Source organism: Garra rufa, chromosome 9, assembly GCF_049309525.1.
Source record: "Garra rufa chromosome 9, GarRuf1.0, whole genome shotgun sequence".
NCBI lineage: Eukaryota > Metazoa > Chordata > Actinopteri > Cypriniformes > Cyprinidae > Garra > Garra rufa.
The window spans coordinates 23,582,628-23,610,362 of NC_133369.1; the positions used below are offsets into that span (position 1 = coordinate 23,582,628).

The 27,735-nt window shown below is 39.0% G+C and overlaps 1 protein-coding gene across 2 annotated transcripts; it reads right to left on the bottom strand.

The window, feature by feature from the left end:
* nr4a3 (nuclear receptor subfamily 4, group A, member 3) lies at window positions 1-27,512 on the bottom strand. Of its 2 annotated transcripts, XM_073846829.1 has the most exons (9): window positions 27,229-27,512; window positions 24,309-24,461; window positions 23,417-23,498; window positions 19,438-20,282; window positions 13,451-13,580; window positions 12,433-12,596; window positions 11,840-12,036; window positions 6,799-6,977; window positions 1-1,830 (listed from the first exon to the last, which is right to left on the bottom strand). In XM_073846829.1, the coding sequence occupies exons 3-9, from the start codon at window positions 23,478-23,480 to the stop codon at window positions 1,559-1,561; spliced, it is 1,851 nt and encodes a 616-aa protein (XP_073702930.1). In that variant the 5' UTR covers window positions 23,481-23,498; window positions 24,309-24,461; window positions 27,229-27,512; the 3' UTR covers window positions 1-1,558. The 2 variants fall into 2 exon arrangements, with proteins under 2 accessions (XP_073702930.1, XP_073702931.1); XM_073846830.1 differs by lacking the exon at window positions 23,417-23,498.
* Window positions 27,513-27,735: the final 223 nt, after the last annotated feature.

Genomic DNA, 27,735 nt, shown 5'->3' on the forward strand with positions numbered 1-27,735 from the left:
TAATCAGAAGGGTTTTTTTATGATTTCAAAGTGCTGAACAGAGCCTCCAGTGAACCAAAGAGAAAAAAAACTAAACAAACCAAAAGAGACATTGAAAAACATGTTTTTTTTTTCTTTTTTTCATGTTTCTTCTCCAAAAAACAATGCACAACTTGTACCACAAGATTTGAAAAAGCTATCAGATAAAAACACTTCAAAATATTAGTCTTGTATTGTGTATATTTATATATATATATATATATTTATATATTTAGATAATTTGTACTTTCTCATCTGTTCAAACTGCTGCCGTATGATAAAGTAAGCGAGAACGCCCAGTCAGTAAGTGTGTTCAAGCCCTTGTGGAGCCGGCAGTCTTTGCAAAATAAATACAAGCAGAGGCGAGAAGGAGAAAACCATGCATATAATCCGTTTTTACTTTTTTGTACATATAAAAGACATTTTTGCAACAATGTCCTCCATATTAATAAATGGCGTAGACAGTATAAACATACAAAAATGAGCATGAACGCGGAATGTTTCATTCCTTCCATCCTCTCTCTGCACCTGCGTCTCCCCTGACTTCTCTTATCCTCCTCCTCTTCCTTTTTTGTAAGTGCTCAAAGCCCAATTCTACTCTTTTTAGTCTGTTACCCTACGGCTAAAATCCCCTGGTTTTTATTCATAATAGTAACAAAAACCAAAACTACAGTAATTTCAAGTCTGTGGAACTTCGTCGTTAAAAAGTTAGTGCGCAGACTGGGCTAAATCATCTCAATTGAAACCGTTACCTCACAAGGCGAGTCTTAGTATTAAAATAATTTAGAGTTTGAAATAGGACTGGAACAAACACACACACACTCTCTCTCGTTCTCTCCTTGCTCTCCTCGTTTACAATAGCACTTAGTAAATTGCACTTGTTTGCAGGTTTCTGGGGTGTGATCAACTGTGATTCTGGACATTAATGCACTCTGTCGTTCTGTCTGTGTGGCGAAAGCCTCCCTCAGAGACACTCCTACGTCTTTTCACACACACATCCACTTCTTTCTGCCAACGACAGTTGATATGTCATAATCTGGCATCTGAAGCTGGCGTTTTGGATCCGCGCGTATGTGCGAAAGGACAGTCCGCGTGCACTTGTGTGTTTGTGAGTGTATGTTTGTGATGAACACAACTGCTGTCATCGAGGTGGATTGTGGTGGAACTTTTGGACCGCCTGCAAAGGAGCCGTTAAGTGTGCGTACTCACACACGCGCACACACATACACACATTCTCGCACTATAATACTTCTCCTGACGTGGCGCGCCGAGGCGCTCGTTCCCAGCGCGCGTTTAACGTCAGATCCGCTTAAACCCCGCCTCGTATCTACACTATCAGGCGCAGAGCAGAGATTAAAAGCGCTTATATGATTGGTTTCTCCTCAGACACATTTGTTTCCTGTGAGGATTTGGGAAATCGAGTTCAGTGTCACTGTTAGCTACTGGCTCTGTTCCCTCCCAGGGTGAGTTTATAGCCGCTGTGGGCGTGTCTGAGTGAGCTTGTGGGCGTGTCAGTGGTGTGCAAAAGGGGGCGTGGTCATCAATAGGGCAAGGTGTCCAGAAACCTATCGATGAGCGGTGGGGGCGGGACCAGGTCCTCAAGCTTCAGGTAGAAGATCCTCTGTAGGCCTTGCGTACGCTGAGTTCGGAGCTCTGCCCTCAAGCCCAGCACGGCTCCCACTGGGGGCGGAGCCTTCCCGGTTGAAGCCACGCCTCCTGCGCTGACCGAGCTCAGGTGATCTCGCAGACAGCAGATCAGTTTGGATTGCAGTTCCTCCACTTTTTTAGGCTCCTTCAGACCGGGACATTGTTCTAAAATGAGAGGAAAGAGGCTGAGTGCTTTTGTTTAAGCAAAATAATGGTTAAAATGTCACTACAAATATTCACTCGCACCACTGAAACACACAAGACCGGTCTTACTGGCAACTGGTGTGCATACACCAGGCCCCACGGCAAACAGACAGAGGGGGGCCCACTTGCGACAGCCCTGAACACACACCCCGTACACACACCACTTACTCTAAAGGTCCTTAACACTGAGTCCAAACTTTTTACATTTTTTCATATGGATGCAAAAATGCAGTAAATTTAACCTGATCTGACTTTTCTTAAGAGGGATGAAAGTTTCGTAGGCAGTGTATAAACTAGATTGACACAGCATGAGGTTGTATTTTTTTTTTTTTTTTTTTTTACGTGTGAATATTTTGGACAAAAATTTTGGATTCAGTGTGCAATGACCTTAAAAGTAACCATATCTACAGTTGGTTTGGGAATCAAGAATCATTTTTTATTCATAAGCGGTCCCGTTTTTGAAAGAGTAATGAAACCAAATCATTTTTGTGACATTTGAATCACCGATGCTATAATAAATGTGACCCTGGACCACAAAACCAGTCTTGAGTAGCAGGGGAATAATTGTAGCAATAACCAAAAATACATTGTATGGGTCAAATGATACATTTTTCTTTTATGACAAAAATCATTAAGAGTAAAGATTATGTTCCATGAAAATGTTTTGTAAATTTCCTACTGTAAATAGATCGAAACTTAATTTTTGATTAGTAATATGCATTGCTAAGAACTTCATTTGGACAAACTTAAAGGTGGTTTTCACAATATTTAGATTTTTTTGCACCCTCACATTCTACATTTTTAAATAGTTGTATCTGGGCTAAATACTGTCCTATCCTAACAAAACATACAGTATGTGACCCTGGACCACAAAACCAGTCATAAGGTTAAATTTTACAAAACTGAGATATATATATATCATATGAAAGCTCAATAAATAAGCTTTCTATTGATGTATGGTTTGTTATGATAGGACAATATTTGGCCGAGATACATCTATTTGAAAATCTGGAATCTGAGGGTGCAAAAAAATCAAAATACTGAGAAAATCACCTTTAAAGTTGTCCAAATTAAGTTCTTAACAATGCATATTACTAATCAAAAATTACATTTTGATATATTTATAGTAGGAATTTTACAAAAAATCTTCATGGAACATGATCTTTTCTTAATTTCCTACTGATTTTTGGCATAAAAGAAAAATCAATAATTTTGACCCATACAATGTATTTTTGGCTATTGCTACAAATATACCCCAGCGACTTAAGACTGGTTTTGTGGTCCAGGGTCACATATATCAATGGAAAGCTTATTTATTTATGATGTTTCAATTTCAATTTCAATCTCAATCAATTGACCCTTATGACTGGTTTTGTGGTCCAGGGTCACAAATTAATAATAATAATAATATTACATATTATTCAATACTATTTGTTTCTAATGACTATCACCAATCAGCAATTCAGTGTGTCTTTCTATCACACTTTAAACAACTCCATGTGTGTGTAAGTGCCACAGTATGTTAGAACAGCCATGGAGTGGAAATGCAAAAGGATGCTTGCTTGCTTTGGATATATCTGTGTGTGTGTAAGTGTGTGCCAAATCTATGTGTCTAGAGCTGCTCCATTGTCACTGCATTCAGCCTACGTCCTCTTTCACTCTCACTGTTTTTTTTCCCTTGCTCTCTCTGTGTCTCTCCCTCTCTCCTGGGGGATGATCGATGGCGCTCTTTCACCGCAGACACTTTTAGAGGGTCGATAGACTGAGTGGAGGAGTGAAGAGAGGGAGAGAGAGAGAGAGAGAGAGAGAGAGAGAGAGATAGAAAGAGAAGAGAGGTAGGGACGCGAGCTCTGCTGAGTAGCGCTCAATTCCTCTACAGAGTTAAGTGCTGCTCAATGGGGGCTACCAAACACACATACACACATGCACACACACACATTTACACACAACATTGTAGATTGTGGCTGAAAAAAGGAAGGTGAAGTTGGGAGCTGGATGGGTGACTGAGTAAATTGATTGACAGATATATATCTCTCTCTGCTTCTTTTAATGGATTAGTTCATTCCAGAATTAAAATTTCCTGATAATTTACTCATCCCCATGTCATCTAAGATGTTCATGTCTTTCTTTCTTAAATTGAAAAAAAGTTTTTTTAGGAAAACATTCAGGGTTTTTCTCCATATAGTGGACTTCAATGGGCATCAATGGGTTGAAGGTCAAAAAGTTTCAATGCAGCTTCAAAGGACTCTATACAATCCCAGCCGAGGAATAAGGGTTTTATCCAGCAAAACTATCTGTCATTTTCTACAAAAATGTATATCTTGTGCTAGCTCTGCGTCCATGACTTCATGCATTACGTAGTGACGTTGGAAAGGTCACGTGTGACGTAGGTGGAAGTACCGACCCAGTGTTTACAAAGTGAACACGCAAAGAACGTCAAACGCCCTTTACTAAAAAGGTAAAACAATGATGTCGGACGATTTTGAGGTTGGAGGAGAACATGAGATGGAGTTTTTCCTACCCTACCTTTTTGAACCAGAGTACACAGACGAAGAACTAACCACGCGTGACCTTTCCGACGTGATTACATAATGCGTGAAGTCATCGCAGAGCTAGTGCAAGACAAGCATTCGTGGTTACAAAGTTTATTATTACATAATTTTCTTTTTTTTTTTGGAAATTGACCAATCATTTCACTAGATAAGACCCTTATTCTTTGGCTGGGATTGTGTATAGCCCTTTGAAGCTGCAATCAAACTGCAATTTGGACTTTCAACCCATTGATCCCCATTAAAGTCCACTATATGGAGAAAAATCTTGGAATGTTTTCCTCAAAAACCTTAATTTAGTTTCGACTAAAGAAAGAAAGACATGAACATCTTGGAAGACATGGGGGTGAGTAAATTTCCGGGAGTGAACTAATCCTTTAAGTTTTCTTGCTGTCTTATTGTTCCTATCTTGATCTCTATAAAAAGTTTTTACCAACATCACTCTAAAAAATAAAGGTTCTTTATTGGAATCGATGGTCCCATGAAGGACCTTGAACGTCCATGGAACCTTTCAAATGCGGAAAAGGTTCTTTATAGTCGAAAAAGGTTCAAAAATGTTTTTCTAAATGGTTCTTTTAGCAACTGTTCACTGAAAGGTTCTTTGGGGAACCAAAAATGGTTCTTCTATGGCATCACTGCAATAAATACTCCTTTGGAACCTTTATTTTTAAGAGCTGTAAAAATGTAAATATTTTTTTTTTTGCAAATAAAGCAGTGCAAACACAGTAGCATGTGTTTTTTTCTCTGATTAAACTATTCAGTCACATGAGAAAATATGAATATTGCAACATTTTTGTGAATAAAGCAGTGTTTTCATCCAATGTGTTTTTTTTTCTGTAAGAGTAAGTAACATGGCAGTTACGGGTAGGTTTTCGCGGGAAATTTAAGCATGCCACCGCGTCATTACATCACATGTGTAAACATAAAGAAGGCCTCACGGGTAGTAGCTATATCGCCTTTTTCACAGCGGCTGGAATAATTAAATTTATTTTGATTGTGGATTGTAATCCAAAAAGTTTTATGCGTTTATAAAGCACAAGTGACTGAAATTAGATTACTCCACTTTTAAATGTGCATCTGACTGCAGATAGCCTACGTGGGATTACACAAGTCTTGTATTTTAAAGAGAACTGGTCCTAAGGAAGAATGATTTGCTTTTTTGGGCTAAAAGAATTTCTTCATATGAAATTCGAATGTTATGACAATCAGAGATTAGACTGTACAGAAACAGAAACGCTAATACACACTACATACAGGTAGTTACGCAATGCTGATGTTCTCAACATGAACAATTTGAGAACAAAGTATAACAGTAATAATAATTTGCTGGTTTGATGTGATATGAGCTAACCATTGCAGCATTTTTTCTCAGTTGGTCAGTAAGTTTTAGACTTGTTACTTACTCTTTTAGATGACAATATAAGGTAAAAATTCAAATTTTTTTAAGACGTAGGCTAGAATCTGTGATTCCTAAGTACAGTGAATATCATATATCACATATATCTAAAAACATTAGATTCATCCGTGCTGGAGCACAACCCACGCATGGAAGATAATTCCGCAATTAACTGCAATTGCAGGTTTTCAAACAGAGATGCCGACAAAGAGGCAAAACCTACAGACTGCAGCTTTAATTTACTCAAAATATCTAAATATCGTGAAATTTTTTTCGCAAATAAAGCAGTGTGTTCATCCATGTGATATTTTCTTCTACATGCAACTTATTCATGTCACATGACATTGAATTATTTAAAAAAAATTAAAAGCATCTATAAGTTTATTTAATAGGTTTGTTTCCGTTATAATTAATGTGCATGCTTTTTTATCATTATTTTAGTCAATATTCCAAAATATGTAGATAGAAACCCAGCTGTCTTTATTCTCTTAATGCTTGCCAGAATGTGCCCGTGTTTCTGTGTGTGTGTGGCGGAAAGTGTGTTTGTCTGTATATAGGTCGACCTGCTGTTTAGCCTCTGTGTTAATAATGCATGGTAAGACTCGAGCACCTGCTGACCCAAACACACACACACACACACACACACACACACACACACACACACTGTCCTACTTTGTCAACCAATAATCAACTATCTCCACCTGCACTCAAAAAGGAGATGCACACAAACCTCACACCATCTCTGTGTCTCTGCTGTGTGTGTGTGTGTGTGTGTGTGTGTGTGTGATTACTGGGGGATTATTTCTGCTGTCCAGGTAAACCTAATCTCTGTCAGCACCTGCCCCACACCTGTGATCACTGTGACGACCGCTAGCAGCGGGACAAAAGGGGTGTAAATACGCAAATACAAGAGCAACAACAGGAAAAAGGACCAGTGAGGAAGTGACAAGTGTGTGAAAGTGTATTTCAGAGGCTGTGTGTTACCTGTGAGCAGCACTAGGGCGCACAAGCAGGAGAACGCAGGCATGTCAAGGCTGAGGCTCTGCAGATGAGTGCTGAAGTCTCGGATGGAGTCCAGCCACTCGCCGAAGCCGCGCAGACACTGCAGCCGGTGCAGGACCAGGCCTGTGCAAAACACAAACTTCTCGTCTGCCAGCAAAGACCTGAGCAAATGAGAGGGAGAGAAGGGTTTAGATGAAGAACTGCTGTTATTTATACTGCTTCAAGGTGCCGTTTGAAGCCACGAGTTCAGTCGCAGCCTTTCATCTTTTAATTAATCGCCGTTCTTCTCGTTCCCTTCAGAACAGGTACCTGTTTCAATTTAGCGAGCCTCTAATTCTGTACGTCGCCACACACGCTATCAGAAAGCACACACAGTCGCTGCTGTGACACATACACACACACACGCTGATTATCACCTCTCTGTGATTCATGTGATGACGATCTGCCCTTCGATTGGCCGCCGAATCTGTGTTTAAGGCATGCTGCACGGAAACAATTACCATAGCGACAAATGAAAGCCAGTACAGGGAAGAGCACATCAAAGATAGGAATGGACCTAATTACGCCCAGCTTTCCCAATTAAAGCTTTTAAAACATTCCTGAGATTATACTCTTTATTTCTCTCCTTCTTTCTCTCTCTCTCTCTCTCTTGACTCTGTCCTTCAGGGTTGGAGGGTTTTGGGTCAAAGCAGTTTTACGTTTTATCTTCACAGTCTCACTGTATTCTCACGAAAACCGCTTGTGTGTAATTGCAGTGAAACACCCAAACACTCGCTCTCCACTCGTCCGTCTTCTTCTCCATCCACTCATCCTCTATCTCTCTCTCTTTTGGTCTGTCTACAGCCCTTCGCTCTTAACCCTGCAATTTAGGAAGAAAAAACTTCCTCTCATTTTTCCCGTAGAGTGCTGGCTTCTGCTGCATGAACTGTTCTTCATTAGTCTGCACGAAAACACACACTCGTATAGACGAGGAGACAAGAGGAGGGGAAGAGTAATGGAAAGGGGATGAAGGGAAAACGGCGAGGAGGAATATTCAAGAGTCATCTTTCGAGCTGTTTTTGAAGCCCAGAGGGGTAAATAATCAAAATGTGTGCTTCATTAATGCAGTCTAATGGTTTTACGCCACTACATATGAATGCATATATACAGAACTCACAGACGCTGGTGATGTTATATTGGAAAGTGAGCATCATTTTGCCCTATTCACTCTAGGAGAGCACTTGAAGTGAGTACTATGAAGGGCGCACGGCTCTTGTATGTGGGCGTCTGGAACACCCAACAGAAACGTACATCACTGTTTCTTTATTTTTGAAGCGGAAAGTTACCTTGATAATATCAGCGATATGTACAGTTGAGGTCAAAAGTTTACACACACCTTGCAGAATCTACAAAATGTTAATTATTTTACCAAAATAAGAAGGATTATACAAAACGCACATTGTTTTTATATAGTACTGACCTGAATAAGACATTTCACATAAAAGATGTTTACATATAGCCCACGAGAGAAAATAATAGTTACATTTATAAAAAATTACCCTGTTCAAAAGTATCCATACACTTGATTCTTAATACTGTGCTGTTACCTGAATGATCCACAGCTGCTTTTTCTGTTTAGTGATAGTTGTTCATGAGTCCCTTGTTTGTCCTGAACAGTTAAACTGCCTGCTGTTCCTCACAAAAAACCTTTAGGTTCCACAAATTCTTTGGTTTTTCAGCATTTCTGTGACTTTGAACCCTTTCCACCAATGACTGTATGCCACTATTACAGAAGGTTCAAACGCTCACTGATGCTTCAGAAGGAAACACGATCCATTAAGAGCCAGGGGTGTAAACTTTTGAACAGAATAAAAACTGTGTAAATTTTGCCTAAATATATATATATTTTTTTCATTTAAAAATGTACTTCAGAAGCTACAGAAGAAACTTTTTGTTTCTCAGAAGACAAAATAAGTTAAATTTATCCTGATCTTTAAATTTCAATTTTTGATAAAATAATTAACATGTTGCAGATTCTGCAAGGTGTATGTAAACTTTTGACTTTATTAATAACTAATAAAGGAAGAGTTCACCTAGAAATTATTTTTTAATTAATTAATTAATTAATTAATTAATTTGTTTGCTTTTACATATTTATTGATATGAATATTAGTTTTTGACAATATGAGGGTGAACTGAACCCTTTAAGATAGTTGGAGCAAATAAAAAATATTGCCTTTTTTGTCTTAAACAAAATGTATTTTAAGCTTTCTGTGTCATATTTGCTTTAAAATATATGCAAGGATTATTTTCAGTTAATATACACTACCGTTTATAGTTTGCAATTTTTAAAAGACAATAATTTTATTCAACAAGGACGCATTACAATGTTACAAAAGATTTCTATTTCAAATAAATGCTGTTCTTTTGAACCTTCTATTCATCAAATACTCCTGGAAAAATGCTTCACGGTTTCCACAAAGTATTAAGCAGCACAACTGCTTTCAACATTGATGATAATAATAAATATTAGCATTTTAGAGTTATTTCTGAAGGATCATGTGACACTAAAGACTGAAGTAACGGCTGCTGAAAATTCAGCTTTGCTGTACAGAAATGAATTATATTTTAAAATATATTAAAATAGAAAACGTATTTTCTATCAAATAAATGCAGACTTGGTGAGCATATGAGACTTCTTTGAAAACCTGAAATGTTTGAACGGTAATGTAGCACTAGGGAATATGAGAGAAGGTGAGAATTTGACTTTTAAAATTAATCATAAGGATGCACCACCCATGGTCACGTGATAATAAACAGCTAAAGGACTTCCTTGCATGTATCCTGCACTAACAGCTATGTGCACGAAGGCTTCAAAAAAGCCATTTGCAATCAGTCTATTGTCTACCAGTGCCATAGAGAAGGAAAAGTAAACAAAAAACGAGTGAAAGCTTTTCATTATTACAGAACAAAATTAACAACAGTACCCTTAAGGAGGGAAACGCACACATTCCTTTTAAATTTGCGTCAGAGTGAGTCGGTCTCTTTGCGTCCGTTCATTCATTAACCTCAGTGCGGCCTGGTGGCGTAAGAATATGTGCATGTGTGAGCCACATCAGATAGCATTCTCTGGTGTGTTTTGGTGGTGTACGGTCTATTTTCAAAGCATGTGAGAACTGTGAGCGGAAAATGTGCAAAGTTTGCCCTTATTGTGAAGTCTCCACACTTTCTGAGCGCGTATCTTATGAGTTTTCAAGTGTCCGTGACGTAAGCCCGGATGAATCCCCCCACTTAAATGAGTCAGAACCCAAGTCTGCAGCTCCCTACTGAGGCTGTGACGCCACCACCCACTGCCCTCCCTCCCCGCACCTGCTCCTACACCATCAGAGAGGGAGAGAGAAACACAGAAAGAGCACCAGAGCTAGTTAAACCGGGAGCAGCTGAACTGAGACAAAAATCCACTTCCTGTTAAAGCAACATCAGAATGTCACTGAGTCACTGAGACACATCCACACACGCATGCTTCTACTTAAAGTCAAGAAACAACAGGTTACTTCTAGTTTGGACGAAATCTGTTTCGGCCTTGCGAGTAAAACAGAAACGCGGCATAATGATATGGTGAATGGAATATAAGTGAGCTGTTTCTGCCACACATTTTGTCTTGGGAGGGGGAGGTGGTTAGGCCGGGCTGTTAACCAATAAACTTAAATAAGTGAATTCCACAGGATCTTCCACACAGTGTCCATAGTAACCTTACAGTGCTGAATAGAGAGCGAGAACACACACACTCATTGTTGTATAGGAAGTCACAATGTAACTAACAGCGACTGCGGCATATTACACAATATAAATCATGACTCTGCCTGTGAATGACTTCTTTCACAGTCATAATGATACTTTACACCTCATGCTAATTTTTCAACCAGAAAGAAAATCCTAAGAGACGTATGAGACATCACTAATAGCAAGTCATAGAAAAATCTGACAGTTGCGATGAGATATTATAAGTGTAAAGTCAGAGTGTAATTGCTATAACTACCGTTTCCTCCCACAGCTGTAGCCATTCTGATGAGAACTGAAAATGTCTAATTAGGATATTATTACAGCCTCTGTTCTCTGTATAGTATTACATCCAGAGTATTTGCTTGCAAATATTAATTATATATTACTGGGAATATTATAATAAGCAACATTGTGCATATTGTGATGATTTTGATGCACTAATTGGCATCTCTGATTAAACATTAATAGCAAAAAGTGAGAGTCCAGTTTGATTCATTCCTGTGAATCACTTCAAACTGTTCGTTTCAACAAATTGATTCATAACCATGATTCAATGATTCACTTGTGTCATCAGAAATGTTCAAGCATGTGGCAGTTTTATATATTAAAATGTTTAAATATTAAATGTTTAATAAAATTAGAATGACACTGAATATCATTCTTTCTTGTGTTCATTTAGCAAAAAATTGTGACATTTTTAACTAGATTTATAATCCATTTTTACATCTTACATTAAAGATTTTTAAATCCTGGCTCATGGCTACAATGATTGTTCTTCTGATTAAAAATTATGCATATATTTGAGGAAAATAAATGTTAAATCTTGCATTATACATTGTGAATCTACTTGGCTAAAGTGACTAGCTGGAAGAAAAATTGCCTACAGTAGGTAAATACATATATATTGAGATATATACAGCATATGTGACCTTGGACCTCAAAACCAGCCTTTGTAGCACAGGTATATTTGTAGCAATAGCCAAATATACATAAGATTTTTCTTTTATGCCATGAAGATATTTTGTAAATTTTCTACCATAAACCTTACCTTTTCTAACAAACCATACATCAGTGGAAAGCCTTTTTATTTAGCTTATTCAGGGTCTCATATAATCAAAAAGTTACGATTTTTTTTTTCTACTACATTGCCTTGCATTGTCATTATGGATGTTTTAATGTATGCTGAAGATTGCATACTTTTTCAGAACCCTAAAGTCTACATTGGAAAAACATGCTATTTCAGATCTGTGTCTGCATGTACCTGTTGGCGAGGCGAAGCACGAAGAGCTCGAGGAAGGCAGAGTCAATGAGCAGGTTCTGGTCATCGTGGTGAAGCTCAGAGAATCCAGGCAGCCGTTCGGCCCAGCAGCGTGTCACCTCCATGGAGCCGGTTAGCACTCTGTAGAACATCTGGATCTGCTGAGACTCAGATAGACCCACTGGCTCCACCGCACTGAACTACAGAGAAGAGAGAGAGAGAGAGAGAGAGAGAGAGAGAGAGAGAGAGAAATGAGTATAGCACAAATCACAATCACTCATTTTAACATGATACCAATGGATGGTGACCCCTCAGATGCATGACATCCACTACAGTTGACTAATCTTTACATTTTTTATCATTCAAAGAAAAGATGCTGGGTCTATAAGATCATGAGTGATCACATTTGACACTTATAATGTCTGATAATTCTAAATGACTGTTCTCTATGGAAAATAATACCTGAGCTGGGTAAAATAAAATGAAATAAATGTGAATGTTTTTGTTTTGTAATTTAATAATTCATGCAAAAACGGTTATATAATGATTTCTGCAAATTAGCCAAGATTCATGCAAGGATCTCCACACTCATATACCTGACTGTAGTCTAGTTCTCGTGGGGTAGACTGGGAATATGCCCGCACTAGTGCGTTCAGCAGGCTGAGGGGAGGTGATGGGGGTGAGGGCTCTGGCTGCAGAGGACTCTTTGGTTTAGACGGCAAGCGACCTCTCCTCCCCTTCAGGTTGTCGGTGCGCACCACTGTGTCAAACACAAAAAAATACATATTTTAGACAAAGCACAGGTTCTCCACAAACAGTTAAAACATTTAAATATTATTTCAGATGTATATTATTTAACCATACAATTCAATTCCGCACATGCAAAACAATTATACTTCATATTTATTATAGCCCTGAGAAATCAAATGTATATCGCATGTTTGTGTAGTAGTTTTAAAGAAAAGTTCTTTCCATCTAATTCCATGCCACTCAACAATGCCAGACTGACCAGTAGGGGGCAGCTGAAATCTGCACAATTGCAGGTCTCTGAGGAAACGGGTGAGCGGAGGTGAGATATAATAAGAACAATGTATGTCTGTCTCAATCTCCGGCCGAGATGGATGAGATGATCAAAGGTGTGATCTTTTTAAATCACATGGTATTCATGCTTAAATTCACAAGGATTACAAGAATTAAATATCCCTGTGAACACATGTGCCTGTGACCGTCCTGTGTGTCGTGTTATTACCGGTTTTGAAGCTGCTGATAGGCTGTGATTACAGAGGCGAAGTGCAGCCGGTAAACACCTCCATTATTGTTTAATTCATGCATTCATACTAACCAACCAAACCAGCTAGGCGCCAAATCTGTATTAAACCATGTCGCTTCTTGAGTGTAGTGTGTGCATCTGCGGGTTTTAAGTCATTAAGATAAAGTGTGTCTATCTCCTATGCATCAGTGTGTCTAACCAGAGGTCCAGCTGAGGTCATATGCATCATGGCCTATTGTGTGATAATTGGTTTGAGTGGCTTGGCCAGACATGTTATAGGTGTGTGTGTGTGTGTGTGTGTGTGTGTGTGTTAGTGAGTGAGCGAGTGTGTGTGTGTTTGATACCTTCTTTCACCATGCCTACGCTGAGACACTTCTGGAAGCGGCAGTACTGGCAGCGATTTCTTCTTCTTTTGTCCACAGGGCAGTTTTTACTGGCCAAACACACGTACTTTGCATTCTTCTGCACCGTCCTCTGCAGCCACCGACAATAAAAATGAGAAAAAAGAGAGAGAGAGAGAGAGAGAGAGAGAGAGAGAGAGAGAGAGAGAGAGAGAGAGAGAGAGAGAGAGAGAGAGAGAGAGAGAGAAGAAAAACAATAAGCCAACAGGTCTAAACATTTTATTTATTTAATTTGATCCCGTTTTTGGCTAAGAATTAAAAAGGAAGCTCGCAGGTCAGATTTTAATTACAATGTGAAAAAGCTCCGGCTCCATCAGGATAATTAGATAAAATTAATTTCCCAACATGCCTTGCCTGCAGGAGGGACAATTTTATTAGCGCAAGCTACTGACAATGAAGATCAGTGCAAAGCGTGCTGAGGCCGCTCCCGCGAGACATCCCGCGCCGCGTGATAAAATTGTTTGTGAAACTCGCGGGTCAGCTCACGGCACCTCGGGGTTTTGGCGGATCGTGCCTCTGCAATAACCCCCCTGGAGTTGTTTTCTCCTCGGCTGGATATGCGCGATTATTGCTGAGTTGCTGACCTTATTAAAATGAAATAAAAACGATCTGCGAGTACTCACGGCGTTAAAAAACCTAGCAAAGAGGAAAAAGACTTGAACTGCGGAAGTTCAGACATCAAGTGCACGTGCTAATGGTAAGGCAAAAGTTTAAGCACTTGCGTGAGACCGGTGAGTTCTGTGGTGATTAAGGTACTATCCAAAACAAACAAAAACAATGCTTTAACAAGCTACAACTGCGGTCAATTTGACAGCACTAAAACGTACATCAACAATGTTGGTTTCATTGTGCAGTTATTCAATTAGCAAGGCTGCTAGTAGTTAAAATGTATTTAAAAAACAGAAGTGAGAAACATACAAGCATCTTTGTATGTCAAGTAGACACTTTAAATAAAAACTATAAAGAAAAAAATCATAAGACACACACAGCTGTTTCCAACAGGTGTAGGCCTACCTAAAAATCAATCAAACCACCTGTGTTTCCCAGGAAGTTGGAATTTTACCCATCAGGTGAAGTTAAAACATCAACCCACCCACACACGATATCCATGCGATTTGCGCGCTTTCTCGTATTTCACTTAAATTGAACATAAAACTACCACAGCGGCCGCGGTAGAGTGGACTAATCTCCCAGCGGGCACGCAAATGCACTTGTTAGCTAGAGGAGTCTACTCAGTTACAGCTAAATTCACACTGATTCAGTATGACTTGATTAAAATACAACCTGTGGAGCACATCATCTCGAAAACACCCTAGGCTTAGTGGGAAAAACAGTCACCTCGCCGTTTCCCCCTCTGCACCACGTGCACAAGTTATCTGAGTGCAACTCCTTTCTGTACTTTATAGCCGGTTCAGACTGTGACAGATTCTGTCTGTCGGCCACAGTGATTGTATAGTCCACAAAACAGAGGTTTTATTGCTGCAGGAGCTCGCTAGATGAATAGACATCTCATGATGTTCATAAAATAAGATAAACGGCTGTACATATGACGGCCATTAAGCGAGTGTGTGTGTTCGTGCATGTGTATTTGTGTTTGTTTATGCACTAAACAATGTCACGGTTGCGACTTTTTTTGAATGGGAAAGGACATCTTAGGTTATATTCTAACTTTTATGATTATACCTATTAATTTCTGCCCACAAACAAATAGCAAAAAGCCTTTAAAAATAAAGATTCCAAATGGTTTTTACAGCCATGGAAGAACCATTTTAGGCTAAATGTTCTTAAAACGATGTTAAAAGTTCTTTATGTATGACAAATAGACAACTAAAACCTACTATTATTTTCCAACCATTGTAATTCTCTCATGCAAGCACACAAATACACAAACGCACACACACAGAGTTGCGGTCCAGTGCACAGCAGGGTCCGCAGGGTCGGTAAAGACAAGCAGTTGTGGATTCATGACATGTAACATGTGCTAATGGCCCTGTCGCACATTAAAACCCCTTAGGGAACCTATATCCCCCTCTCCTCGTCCTCTCCTCCCCTAATCAGAGATGATCAGACTATCTTCTCTCGCCCTCTCCTCTGGGTGTGTAATTAGACGTGTGTGTATGGCTGTTCAATAGGAGAGGTGGAACTGGGTCACCATTAATTGGTTAAGTGTGTGTGTCTGCGTGCATTGCGCACTTAGACTGTATTATAAGGCGACTTTGGCTGCGAATGAAGCACATTCTAGTGTGTTTATTATTTAATACTGACAAAATGCACTTTATCTTTGCTGCAACTGATTTAATCAACATGAATTCAGTTGCGAGCTGTTAAACTTTTATTCCAGTGGAGTGGGTTGAATGTGGAGGTTTTGTGAATGAGCAAGCCTGTCTTGACCCTCCATTAGGTAAATATTAAGAATAAATATTCTCACTCAGAGTACGTTATGAGTCACAGAGCAAATTGCAAACCGAATAAATGGTGTGAAAATAGCGGAGATAGAGAGAAAAGATTTTGGGTGCTGAAATTGGCCAGTTGTTTACAATTTTTCATTGTGAAACACAACAGTTTGTATTCAGATGTAAAATAGAACCATAAGTGAAATGATTTAGTGGCTGTTAATGAACATAAAACTAAAGCCGGAGGGAATAATTTCGGTGGATAAATGCATGCACACTCCATTAAAAATGTATTTTGAAAACTAATGTACTAGGAATCAACGTGCATGAATATCACAATAAACCCTATTGTATAAAACACATTTATGAGAATTTTAAAAAGAGAGTTAGCGGGCTGACAAAGGATATACACTGCCACACAATACACCAGCTTGCATTAAAATTCACCTGCTAATATTTATATTGTGAGTTAATGAGTTGCCTGAGATAATTAAATGGCGAGTGTGTTTCGTGAGTTAGGGCTGAGTACGAGTGTGTGTCTGCATAAAAATAAGTATGCTGATCGTCTAAGACTTGCCAGTGTGCATATGTCATTGTTTGTGGATGTCATTTGTGTGTGTGTGCATGTGTGCCAGCGTTGCAGTAATGGCTACAAAGCCTCAGGCTTACCAACCCCTGCTTTTATTAATTACTAAATAAAAACTAATTGTGAAACTAATTGAAAAGAGGCATAATTTATTTCTGCACCAGACCACAGGCCATTTCCAATTATTTCAGCTCTGCCACTCTCGCTCCTTCACTCCTTCACTTTCATTCTTTCAGCATTCTTTCAGCACAGCCCTTGTATATTTTAAGTCTTCTTGCTGTATCTGTAATATTAACCGGAGCTAATTTAAAAAGACTTTAATTCCAAAATGAGATATATATGTTAACTTCATTGTAACTGTTAAATTAAATCTTTATACGCTACAGACTCTCCTCAGTCTGAATGTGTGTGTATGTGTGTGTGTGTGTGTGTGTGTGTGTGTGTGTTTCTGGCTACAGCTCCAAGCTGCTGTATTTTAAGTGCGCGCCGCTGTCACACCTCTCACTGGTCACCGAGGGAAACGACCCTCACAGACGCCGTGGCAACCGCCGCTCAGACGATTTGTGAGAGCACTCAAAGACGCACACACACACACACACACACACACACACACACACATTCACACTCAGTACACATAAGCCAATACTTTCATGAAAAGGCTGAGCAAACCTATGTCACAGTTGCACCTCTGAAACTGAAACTAAACATTCTTTCAGTTTTTGTGCACAAATTATTTTCTGTACAGCCTCAAAAGGTCCGTATCCCATCCTCCTCTTCAAACGAAACAACAAAAACACACACAGCTCGCTGAAGAATTGCTATTCACACGGTGGGCTTTAACCTTGGTTCAAACGCCCGCGGAGTGCGTTACAATGGTTGGTTAACCCTGAGCCTCACACTCAGAGAATGAGGTGCGATCGGTGTAGAGCAGCGTGAGGCTCTTCAGCCAAGAGCTTCTTTCAAACCAAGAACAAAACTAATGACCACTAATGAATACACAATTAACAAACACTACCCTGGCCACACTGCCACATAAGAGACGAGAGAGAAAAAACCCACTGACCGACACACACCGTACAATAAAGCGCAAGTACAATCCTCTTACACTCCATTTAATGACAGACACACTCAGATACACAATGAGACATGCTATTCAAATTAAACACACACTGAGGAACACGTATCAATCAAAATAAATTGCAAACTCCCACGACAGCTTCTACAATACTACAATCATATGCAACACTATGAAAACATCTAAAGCATTATGGGAAATCCAAATGAGAGATTACCTCTGGCAAGTACTTCCAGTCGGTTTTAGTTGACCTCAGCTTGTTTAGTTCTTTCAATAGTTCAGTGTATTGTGCTGTGTTTTAAAGAGATAGTTCAACCAAAAAATGTTCAACTTTTTGTTCATACAGTAAAAGTCTAAAACAGTGGTTTTCAACCAGGGGCAGAGGCCCAATAGGGACTTTAAGAAACATCCAAAGTGGTCACTTAAAAGTATTTAAATTGATAAAATATTACTGATATATTAAAATAATCTAACTCAAATTAAAATGTTAAAAATCAGATAAATAGGGATGCAAACTGAAAATATATCTTTGTTTACCCCTCAATAACTATTTTTATTAAAGAACGTGCAGTTCTTGAAACTTCTGGAATAAAAATTTTATTAAATTAAATTAATTTATCAACAATTTCAGATTCTGTTAATAAAACATGTTTTGTCAGAAAATAATACAGAAATACAAAAATATCTGGTCTAAAACTGTACTCATTTTAAACCACTTTGAGGAGTGGAAAGTAAAAATTATTTCTGTCACATTTTGGCTGGACTGTTCAAATTTGGGCTCTTGCACAACCCAAATAGTGCTTTAGCATTTAAAAACAAGTAGTTCTGTTATATTTACAGCAGAAATACAGAAAATATTTGGTTTGAAACTGTACTTAATTTAAACGACTTTGACAGGTGGAAAGTAAAAAGAATTTCTGTCGCATTTTGGCTGGACTGTTTAAATTTGGGCTCTCGCACAACCCAAATGTGACCCTGGACCACAAAACCAGTTATAAGGGTCAGTTTTTTTTTATTCAGATTTATACATCATCTGAAAGCTGAATTAGTACGCTTTCTATTTATGTATGGTTAGTTAGGATAGGACAACTATTTAAAAATCTGGAATCTGAGGGGGGGCAAAAAAATCTAAATATTGAGAAAATTGCCTTTAAAGTTGTCCAAATGAAGTTCTTAGCAACGCATATTACTGATCAAAAATTAAGTTTTGATATATTTATGGTGAGAAATTTACATGGGGCATGAACTTTACTTAATATCCTAATTATATTTGGCATTAAAGAAGAATTGGTCATTTTGACCCATACAATGTATTTTTGGCTATTGCTACAAATATACCAGTGCTACTTCAGATTGGTTTTGTGGTCCTGGGTCACAAATAGTGTTTTAGCATTTAAAAACAAGCAGTTTTGTCATAATTACATCAGAAATACCAAAAATATCTGGTCTGAAACAACATTGGACATCACTAAAATTTACTGTATGGACAAAAAACATTGAAAGATTTTTCAAAAAGTCTTCGTTTGTGTTCCACAGTAGAAAACCATACAGTTTTGCTACAACATGGCGGTAAGTGAATGATGACTGAACATTTATTTTTGGATGACCTAGCTCTTTAAAGGCCATGTACGTCAATTAGTGTGCGTTGGAATCTTTAATGTTTAAGAAAATCTCCTTGCGTATGATCCTCTTATTTACATCAAACAAAACTTCTTGTATGCTTCTCTCAGTGAACGTGTGTGTCAATAAGGATTATTATGCATTTGCAATGGCATACTGATGTAAATAGTAGTGACAGTGAAGGAACTTGGGTGTGTCTGTATTCAATCTGTTTTTACAAGAAAGTGAAAGTGCTGCTAGGATGTTGATCTCTTACCTTAAAGAAGCCTTTGCACCCCTCACAGGTGCGTACACCATAGTGCTGACAGGCCGCGTTGTCTCCACACACAGCACAGGTACCCTCTCCGGAGCTGCCACGGCTGGGTGGCGATGGCAAACTCTCTCCCAAAAGCGGCGGGCAAGGGCCCATGCCCAGAGAGCGGAAGGCCAGGCCTCCTGGCTTGCCCATGTTCAGGGGGTACATGTGTGAGTGCGTATGGGAGTGCACATGCGAGTGTGTGTGCGTGTCCAGGCTGGGTGGCACATGTGAAGACGAAGAGGATGAGGACGGAGAGCGTTCGGGGCGCAGCGGAAGGCCGATGGCAGTGTCGTAGCTGCTGGTGGAGGGTGGGCCGGTCTGCTCGTAGAAATGAGGGAAGCGAGGGCTCTTCATTGGGCCTTCAATCGGGCAGGGCTGGGTAATAGAGTGAACACTCACGTGTTCATCCCACAAGAAAGAGCTGCTATGTGGGCCCGAGTGAAGCGGCGTAGGGGGGGTCGAAGGGGGCGACTGCTTAAAGTACATGGAGCTCCCGGCTATTGCTTCGTCGGATGGTGCCATGGGTGGGTAAGAGTCATCCTCCTTCTTGATGATAGGGCGTTGAGGAGGGAGTTGATACAGGCAGGAGGGTTTCGGCTCAAAGCCGCCCTCCACAAACACATTAAAACTGGGGAGGGATGTGGTGGCAGCCGCCGCCGAGATCTCCCCCCCACCGAGCTCGCACTTCGTGTAGTCTGTCGCCATGAGGTCAGCACTGTAGTCACCATGGTAACCAAAGGACTGGGCGGAGTAGCTGGACCCATGAGGTGCAGGGCCGTACTGGGCCTGAACGCAGGGCATGTCTACAGAGACGGGGAGAGAGAACGAGAGAGAGTTATCAGATTGCCTTTTGGCAGGATTTTGTCTTCAGGTGTACAGAGGATGTGATGTCAATCATGGCATTTCAGTACTAGTTTGTTAGTACCAAGTTAGTAGATAAAACATTCACCTGGAAACATGAGTTAGGCCGTGAGCTGGTGGGCACACATGCAAAAATTAAATAAATAATGCACGCCTCATTCATAAATGGGATTCCTCGATAATAAAACATCTAAATTAAAGGAAATTCTGTCATAATTTACTCACACTCAAGTTGATTTTTTCTTTTTTCTTATAGTAAATTTTTTTGTTTACATAATACACATACATATATGTGTGCTGTGTATATTTATTATGTATAAATACACACACTTGCATGTATATATTTAAGTGAAATGGTATGTTTATTTATTACAAATATGTATATATAATATCAATTACATGAATATAAATATATACATGTAAATATATTTAGAATATAACCTGTACATGTGTGTATCTATATAATAAGTATACACACATATATTATTTAAACAAACACTTTTATTTTGTACGCGATTAATCGCGATTTATTTAAACAAACCCTTTTATTTTGTATGCGATTAATCGCGTTAATCACGATTAATCGCGTACAAAATAAAAGTGTTTGTTTAAATAATATATGTGTGTATACTTATTAAATAATAAATTAATTATTAATTAATAATATATGTGTTTATACTTATTAATCGTTTGACAGCACCAATACAATAAAAGTGACTAAAAGTGAGTTTGACTGAAGAAATAAGTTCATATTGGTTTAGAATCAGTAAATGATGACAGAAAGATTTCTAGTGAGCCATCATGTTAATAATAATCTAAATTATTGAAATTTTCCGTAATGTCAGCAGTTTCAGTTTTCAATTTGAATTTCATGCCACTCAAGTGAGCAAACACCGTCCAACCAATCTAGCTTCACACATATACCTACACTTGACTCACAAATCATTCTTCAGTTATCCATTATCAATCCTTATATTCCTCTAAATATGCGCTGATGTAAACATGCACAAAACAGTGTTCACAACAGAGAAAGAATGGGTTTAGTCACTTATAATACATAACGCCTAAGCAAAACGCTTTTAGATAAATATTCATGATGGTTTTAACTCTATTAACTTAATGTGCACCAAGCACCTGTTGAAATAAAACGCTCTTATTAAAAACCGCGAGGAACTCCCTTGTTGTTCGTAGTAGTCTGTATCTTGAGCCAGCTCTGTGCTCCAGGAAAACCATATTGCCAGAGCTCTCTCTCTCTCTCTCTCTCTCTCTCTCTCTCTTAGAGTTATATAACCTACAACTGTGCGCCTTGACACAGCTGTTTAAGTGCATCTGTGCAGAGCTACCTGAGAGTCCGTGAGAAGATGTGTGTGCGTGTCCTTTGTTTGCTTATTTTCCCTAGGTGGGGAAGTGTACACAGACCCGACGTCTGATTGACGCTCTCGTGTAGTGACTTCGTAATCCTTGTGCCTCCAACACGTCATGTATGTTTAGTAAAATCAAGAGGCTTATCAATTATGAACGCCTCTTTACCTGTGATGACTCGGGCCGGTGCGCGCACGTTCTGTTTCCTACGCACATCGCTGGCTGTGCATACAAACGCATATTGTGCCATATAGCATCATGGATAACAGTAAGTTTAATGTCAGGAGACATTTCTGTCACACCAGTGCATTCATAGGATAATGCACATGAGCAGATAGGGCTTACCTTAAGTAAACCTTTTCCCCAATTCAATTTTACTACCAGTTGATTTAAGTTGTGTTTACTTTTATTTAAATAACTTCACATTTTGGTTGGACCGTTCAAATCTGTGTTCTTGCGCGTCCCTTGGCGCCCCTAGCGCATAAGGTAGCCATCAAATACATTAAATATGCTTTCAACAAAAACAGTTTTTGTGATATATTTGAGATGTGCAAATGTATAAATCTAAAATAAACCTAAATATTACCAGTAGTTACTTATGTTTATCCATGTAGCCTACCGTCCGCTACAGCCATTAATCGAGCAGTTGCTATGGTTACCTCCTCACGCACAAGCGATATTGTAATCATCTAATTTGTAGATACTGTTTGAAAGCCTATTTGGTGAAACCTATGCTATACAAAAGATAACCTTCTATAAAGAGAAAATAACCTTTAGGCATGTTTTAACTTTATTTGTGAGGTAACTTTATTTGGATAAATATAATATTCCCATATTTCGCACCTTGACATATATAGCTATTGGAGGAGAGTTTTACGTCAAAATAAGTGGGTGGGTGGGTGGGATAAGGTGCGACCCCTCAATCGTAATGGCTACTGACGGAGGAATAAATGGTTTGAGGTAAATCTGGATGGAGCAAAAGTGAGTCAAACTTTCTTATACCACTGACATCTTACACCACTGTCACCACACAAACACTTGAGATAGAATACCATTTCTTTTTTTATTTTATTTGTGGTTTATAACCTGTTGTCATTCTTATTTTTAACTTTCAATATTTGTAAAATTTCTAAACGTTTTTTTTTTTTTTACTAAAACTACGCAGTAAAAATCTTTTAGCCAGCGATATAGGCTAAGCACAGATATGCAGATAAACTTGTTTTTGTATTGTTTTGGAATTTGAAGACTGCAAAAAAAAAAAAAGGCATTTATCCAGTCATGTTTTGGGTGCTTTTCTGACACACTTAAGGCCAGCTCAATTTATGTAAGACTAGACAGATTCTTATGCAAAAAAAGCAGGACTTGACTTTCTGTCTGACTCTGTATCTCTCGTGTGTATCCGTTTATGGTTTGTTTGTGCACGTGCAAACCCCAGAGCACGTCGATTTTCTTCGTCAGCTCTACATTTCACCATGACACGGATAATAAAAATGAAAACGCAGCCAACCTAACGTAAAAAGTCGAATTATTAAAAAAGGTCTAGACCACATAAAGTCATACTGAAACGATGCTTTACAGCTCTAGTGTGTGTGTGTGTGTGTGTGTGTGTGTGTGTGTGAGTGTGTGCTTGCGAGCGTGCACCAGACAGAGCCTCACACAAAATACACACGCAGGCTTATAGAAAGCGCTTTAGAGTGATGAAACAGTTGCTAACCTCGAGATGTGCATTTTAGATGGACAAAATGCAGCTGTTCCAATAACTGTGATCGCTTGTTCATTGTCAGAGTGCCATAGATCTACCAAACAAAACAATCAACAAAATAAAAAAATAATAAATAAATGCACATGACACGCTAACCAGTTTGAATTTGCTCTTGCAACTAACAAGCATCAGGCGGCACAAAAACATTTGCGCAAACTTTCACTTTCCATAAGACAACATGTATTCTAACAGCAGCACACGAGGTTGCTATGGCCATTAAGAAGAAAGTGTGTTATGATACTATTTGTAGGGTGCAAATATAAAATTAAAGAGCTATAATATAGTGCGGTCGTTTCATGAATTGGAACACAAATGCATACTTTTTGTCATATAAATGTCCAACCATCTGCGCGACTCATGTTTTAAACAGAATTAAATGCAATTTGCTGAGGAATGTTGTATAAAGAATGCCTTAAAAACAGTTATTAGTCCGGTTATTTGCATTTATTTCGGGGATAATTATAAACACAAACCTAACTCTCAAGAAAAAAAAATAGTTTAAACTACACCTATCAAAGATTTCTAGTCACATGAGTAAATTGTTGATTTCATTACACAGACATTTTAACAGATACAACATTTTTAACACATCACTGAGATTTCCTGAAGTTTCCAAAGTTAGACAAACCAAAATGATAACAGCAAACGTTCACCGGCTTGTAGGGTAATCAGAAAAGAAACAAAACTACTATCCTCCTATCAGTCGGTTTACATTGAGTAAATAAGGTCTACTTAAAACTGCAAAATTATTGTAGCTTAATATAAAATGTTTAAATCACATAAAGTAAGTTTGGAAAAGCTCTCCAGAGTCAAAGAGACATTTTTTTACAGAGACTTATGGTACCTGCTTGGCCTTTTGCTCGCTGAATCGTGGTCGGTTTCACGGGTGGAGGCTGCACGCGTCTGGGGTTCGGGGCTGCTTCAGCACACGCGGCGGGTGAGGTATCCGGTAGTCGGGACTCAGACCTGGGTTGCAGGCACTCTTCCGAACCGGTGTCTGGAATCGGGAGCACAGAATGATATAGACAAACACACACAATCAAACAAACAGTGAACTGGCAAAATAATAGAGTCATACTCAGGCCTTTCTGGTAGTGTAAAACTTTTATTTTATTTTATTTTATTTGTACTATATATCTACAAGTATGCAAACTAATAAACAAAGGTTAAAGGTTACAAGAGCGATCAGGCTCTAATAATAGGCTACATCCTAAATCTAAGCAACTACGTTTTTTTTAAAACACAAAAATATAACCCCTTAAAAATATGCATGCTACAAATAAAGGAAATGTATAAGGTCATACAAATTCGTTCACTTATATTTTGTATTTCTTAAGTCAGAAAACCACACTAAATATAAGGAAATGCTAAGGCTATGAAATACCAATTCACAAATGTTGAAATATTACTTAGATTTTAAAAGTTGTGGATTCTTTTTTCACAGAAATGATAAATATAAAACGTTGACAGCGATACAAATCGCAGCTTTTGGAAACAAACCAACGTTAATCAAAAAAGGAAACCACAAACAGCATAACATTTGACAACATTGTCTTAGCTATCTCACTCGGTGGAAAAGCAAATAACAAGCGAAAAAGTGCATAAAAAGTGCGTTGAGGTTAATAGGTAATATGCATACTTTAGACACACAAAAAAATAACTTAGAATCTCACACGTTTAAACATACAGTATATAACGGAATAAATAATTTCCTTCTGTTCCTGCATTCGAGCATTGTGTTAGAACAGTTTTTGGCGTCTAATAAAAGCTACTGCCTTGTAGTTTTTTGTTCAATTAGCTCAGAATAATGACAATCTCAGTGACTCTCGGACAATATTCACCTGGGCAATCACCGAAGTCCGACTATCCCCGTCTTCGGTCAAATAAACCCAAGCGCGCCACCGAGGAGTTTTTAAAAGCGACTAGCGCCCCCTCCCTGACAGAAGCGCGCTCACACAAAGCCAACCCTCGATGGTAGGTATTGAGCATTGAGTCTTTCTCGACCCTCAAATTACTAGAAACAAATCCCAAAACATTCATGGTCTGGGTATGTATCGACTGCATACACTAATGTGTGATTTAATTAACAGCTGTAATATGGACAAAGAAACAAAAGCCAGAAAGAAGAGAATTTTGAGTAGCCTCATAAGTATGCTTTTTTTTTACCTCACACACATGCCACTACGAAGCGGCCAGCATTCTATAGACTTTATTATGTTTATTTTTTACTTTAACCATCTGTCTTTCTGAGATTGTGTGTGATTTTGACAGAGCGTGTTTGAGTGTGTACGCATGGAGCCGCCGGTCCGCTTGTGCCCCGGTAACCTAGAGAACCGCGAGAGAGCTCTGAAGCACGCGCTTTTGTAGAGGCGCTCCGTTCTGCGTTCAATAAGCGCGCGAGATAGAAGCTTTCCAGCAAACACACAAAGAAAGGGAGAGAGTGGAGATAAAAGGATGGAAAAATACAAGTACAGTAAATTAGCTTGGAGAACGGGATTTGACACCCGACGGGGACAGAGACCTGAGGGGAAAGAGACAGGCTCTGTACTCACTGACCTGATCTCGAGTGCACCGCAATAAAACTTTAGTATAACAACTCACTTGGATGGTTACGCTGATCAATATATTGTCGTATCAAACACCTATTAGAGGCAGTTCTGTCACCACTGTCACAATTAAATAAATTGGCTGCTATATTGCAAATCTTTACTTTGTTATTGCTACTCATAAAGGTGTACACATCAGTAATAATCATTACAGAGTGTGTTTTGATTCTTGCTGACCTGAAATTCACACCACAAACCGTAGTGAAGGAAAATACTTTTCAAGCACAAACAGGAGCGCGTTGCTTATGGGTGTATCGGTGACACTTCATAACATTACCAAGAATGTAAACACCATACAGCTACTCCACGTACACACTCTCACATTGTACTGTATGAACTTAAGTATTTAAGTTTGTTCAGAAATTAAAGTCTTCTGAAAGCTTAGAAACACTTGCTTCCTTTACGGATTAAATTTTAATGATTTTAGTTCCTTATATGAACACTTGCGAGAGCAAGAGTGAGAAAGTGCTAAATATGAAAATAAAATGTAATTAGTTATTAATTTCGACGAAATCATAAGAGTTTGTGTACATTTATATGTGATTACTGTGTATTTCGAAGTATATGTTCGTCTACGCTCCTTCCGTGGCTTCGAGACAGAATGAATGAAGCTCGTGTTGTCATCTCACTAAAACGTGGCGAAAGCATTATTGATGTGACTATACACGAAGTAACTGAAAGTATTCTTAACGCAGATACTTCTACAAACGAATAAACAAACATTCGCACAATATTAAGTCACGCTTTTGAGAAACGCGGAGCGCGCAACACTTTCCCCGTCTGCTAGGCGCATCTCACTTGACTCTCTACCGGCCCCGCGCTCGCTCACAGCGGATTCACCGGGGTGAGGAAGAGGCATCCCATTTCCATGACAACCTGGGAGAATATTATACGTTTCGCAAATTAAATTCGGATTCGGTCCATTCATCTACAAAGACGTCGCGCACAGCACAGCTCGTTTGTTTTTACGCGGTGGGAAACGAACATTCAACAGGTCCAGAAGTTCTTAATAACATAATGCCATGCAGAAATATATGAACGGAGACCGCAGTAGAAATGACACAAATAAGCCAAAGCATGGTGTCGGTATTTTAAATTTCAATACGCACACTTGTGCGCTGTTTCTGTAAAGCGTGTTAAATTAAAATTTCCACTTACTTGATTTCTGTTGAGGTTCCGTCTTTACATATGTTTGTAAAGCCTTAATAATTCCTTGTGCATATCCAACAGAAATTGGCAAAAACTGAAAATAGTGGCTGAATGGTAGTTGGTTTCAAAGTCGCAAAAGTTGAAGGTTTGTCATTAAAAATATTATTTGACTTGTTTTCCTCTTAGCTAAGAAGAAAAAAGTACTCCGTGGTTCTGTCAGCTCCACTATAAGAGTGTCGGCGTTAGTAACGGAGAGGATGCGCTGAGCGTAAGTTGCAATGTGCCTTTGTTTATGTGGCGCGCTGAGCGAGAGAAAGTCTAATAGCACATTTATCTGCCCCTGCTTTCTACATAGCAAGCCTGGAATGCGTGACGTCAATGTGACGCCATGGGAGAGGTGACGTCGAGCACTGTAGCTCCCCGGCCTCGCTGGTACAGTATACACATAAGCCGTACAGTCCATGCCAGGAGAGAGAGAGAAAGAGGGAGGGTTGATCTTCTGACTCTTTGGCAGAA

Coding starts and splice junctions, on each gene's coding strand:
- nr4a3 (XM_073846829.1), bottom strand. CDS start 23,480: ATGAACAAGCGATCACAGTTATTGGAACAGCTGCATTTTGTCCATCTA. Junction 6,978..11,839: donor GTGCTTCGCCTCGCCAACAG/GTACATGCAGAC, acceptor TCATTTGCTCAG/GTCTTTGCTGGCAGACGAGA. Junction 1,831..6,798: donor CGCCCTAGTGCTGCTCACAG/GTAACACACAGC, acceptor CTCTCATTTTAG/AACAATGTCCCGGTCTGAAG.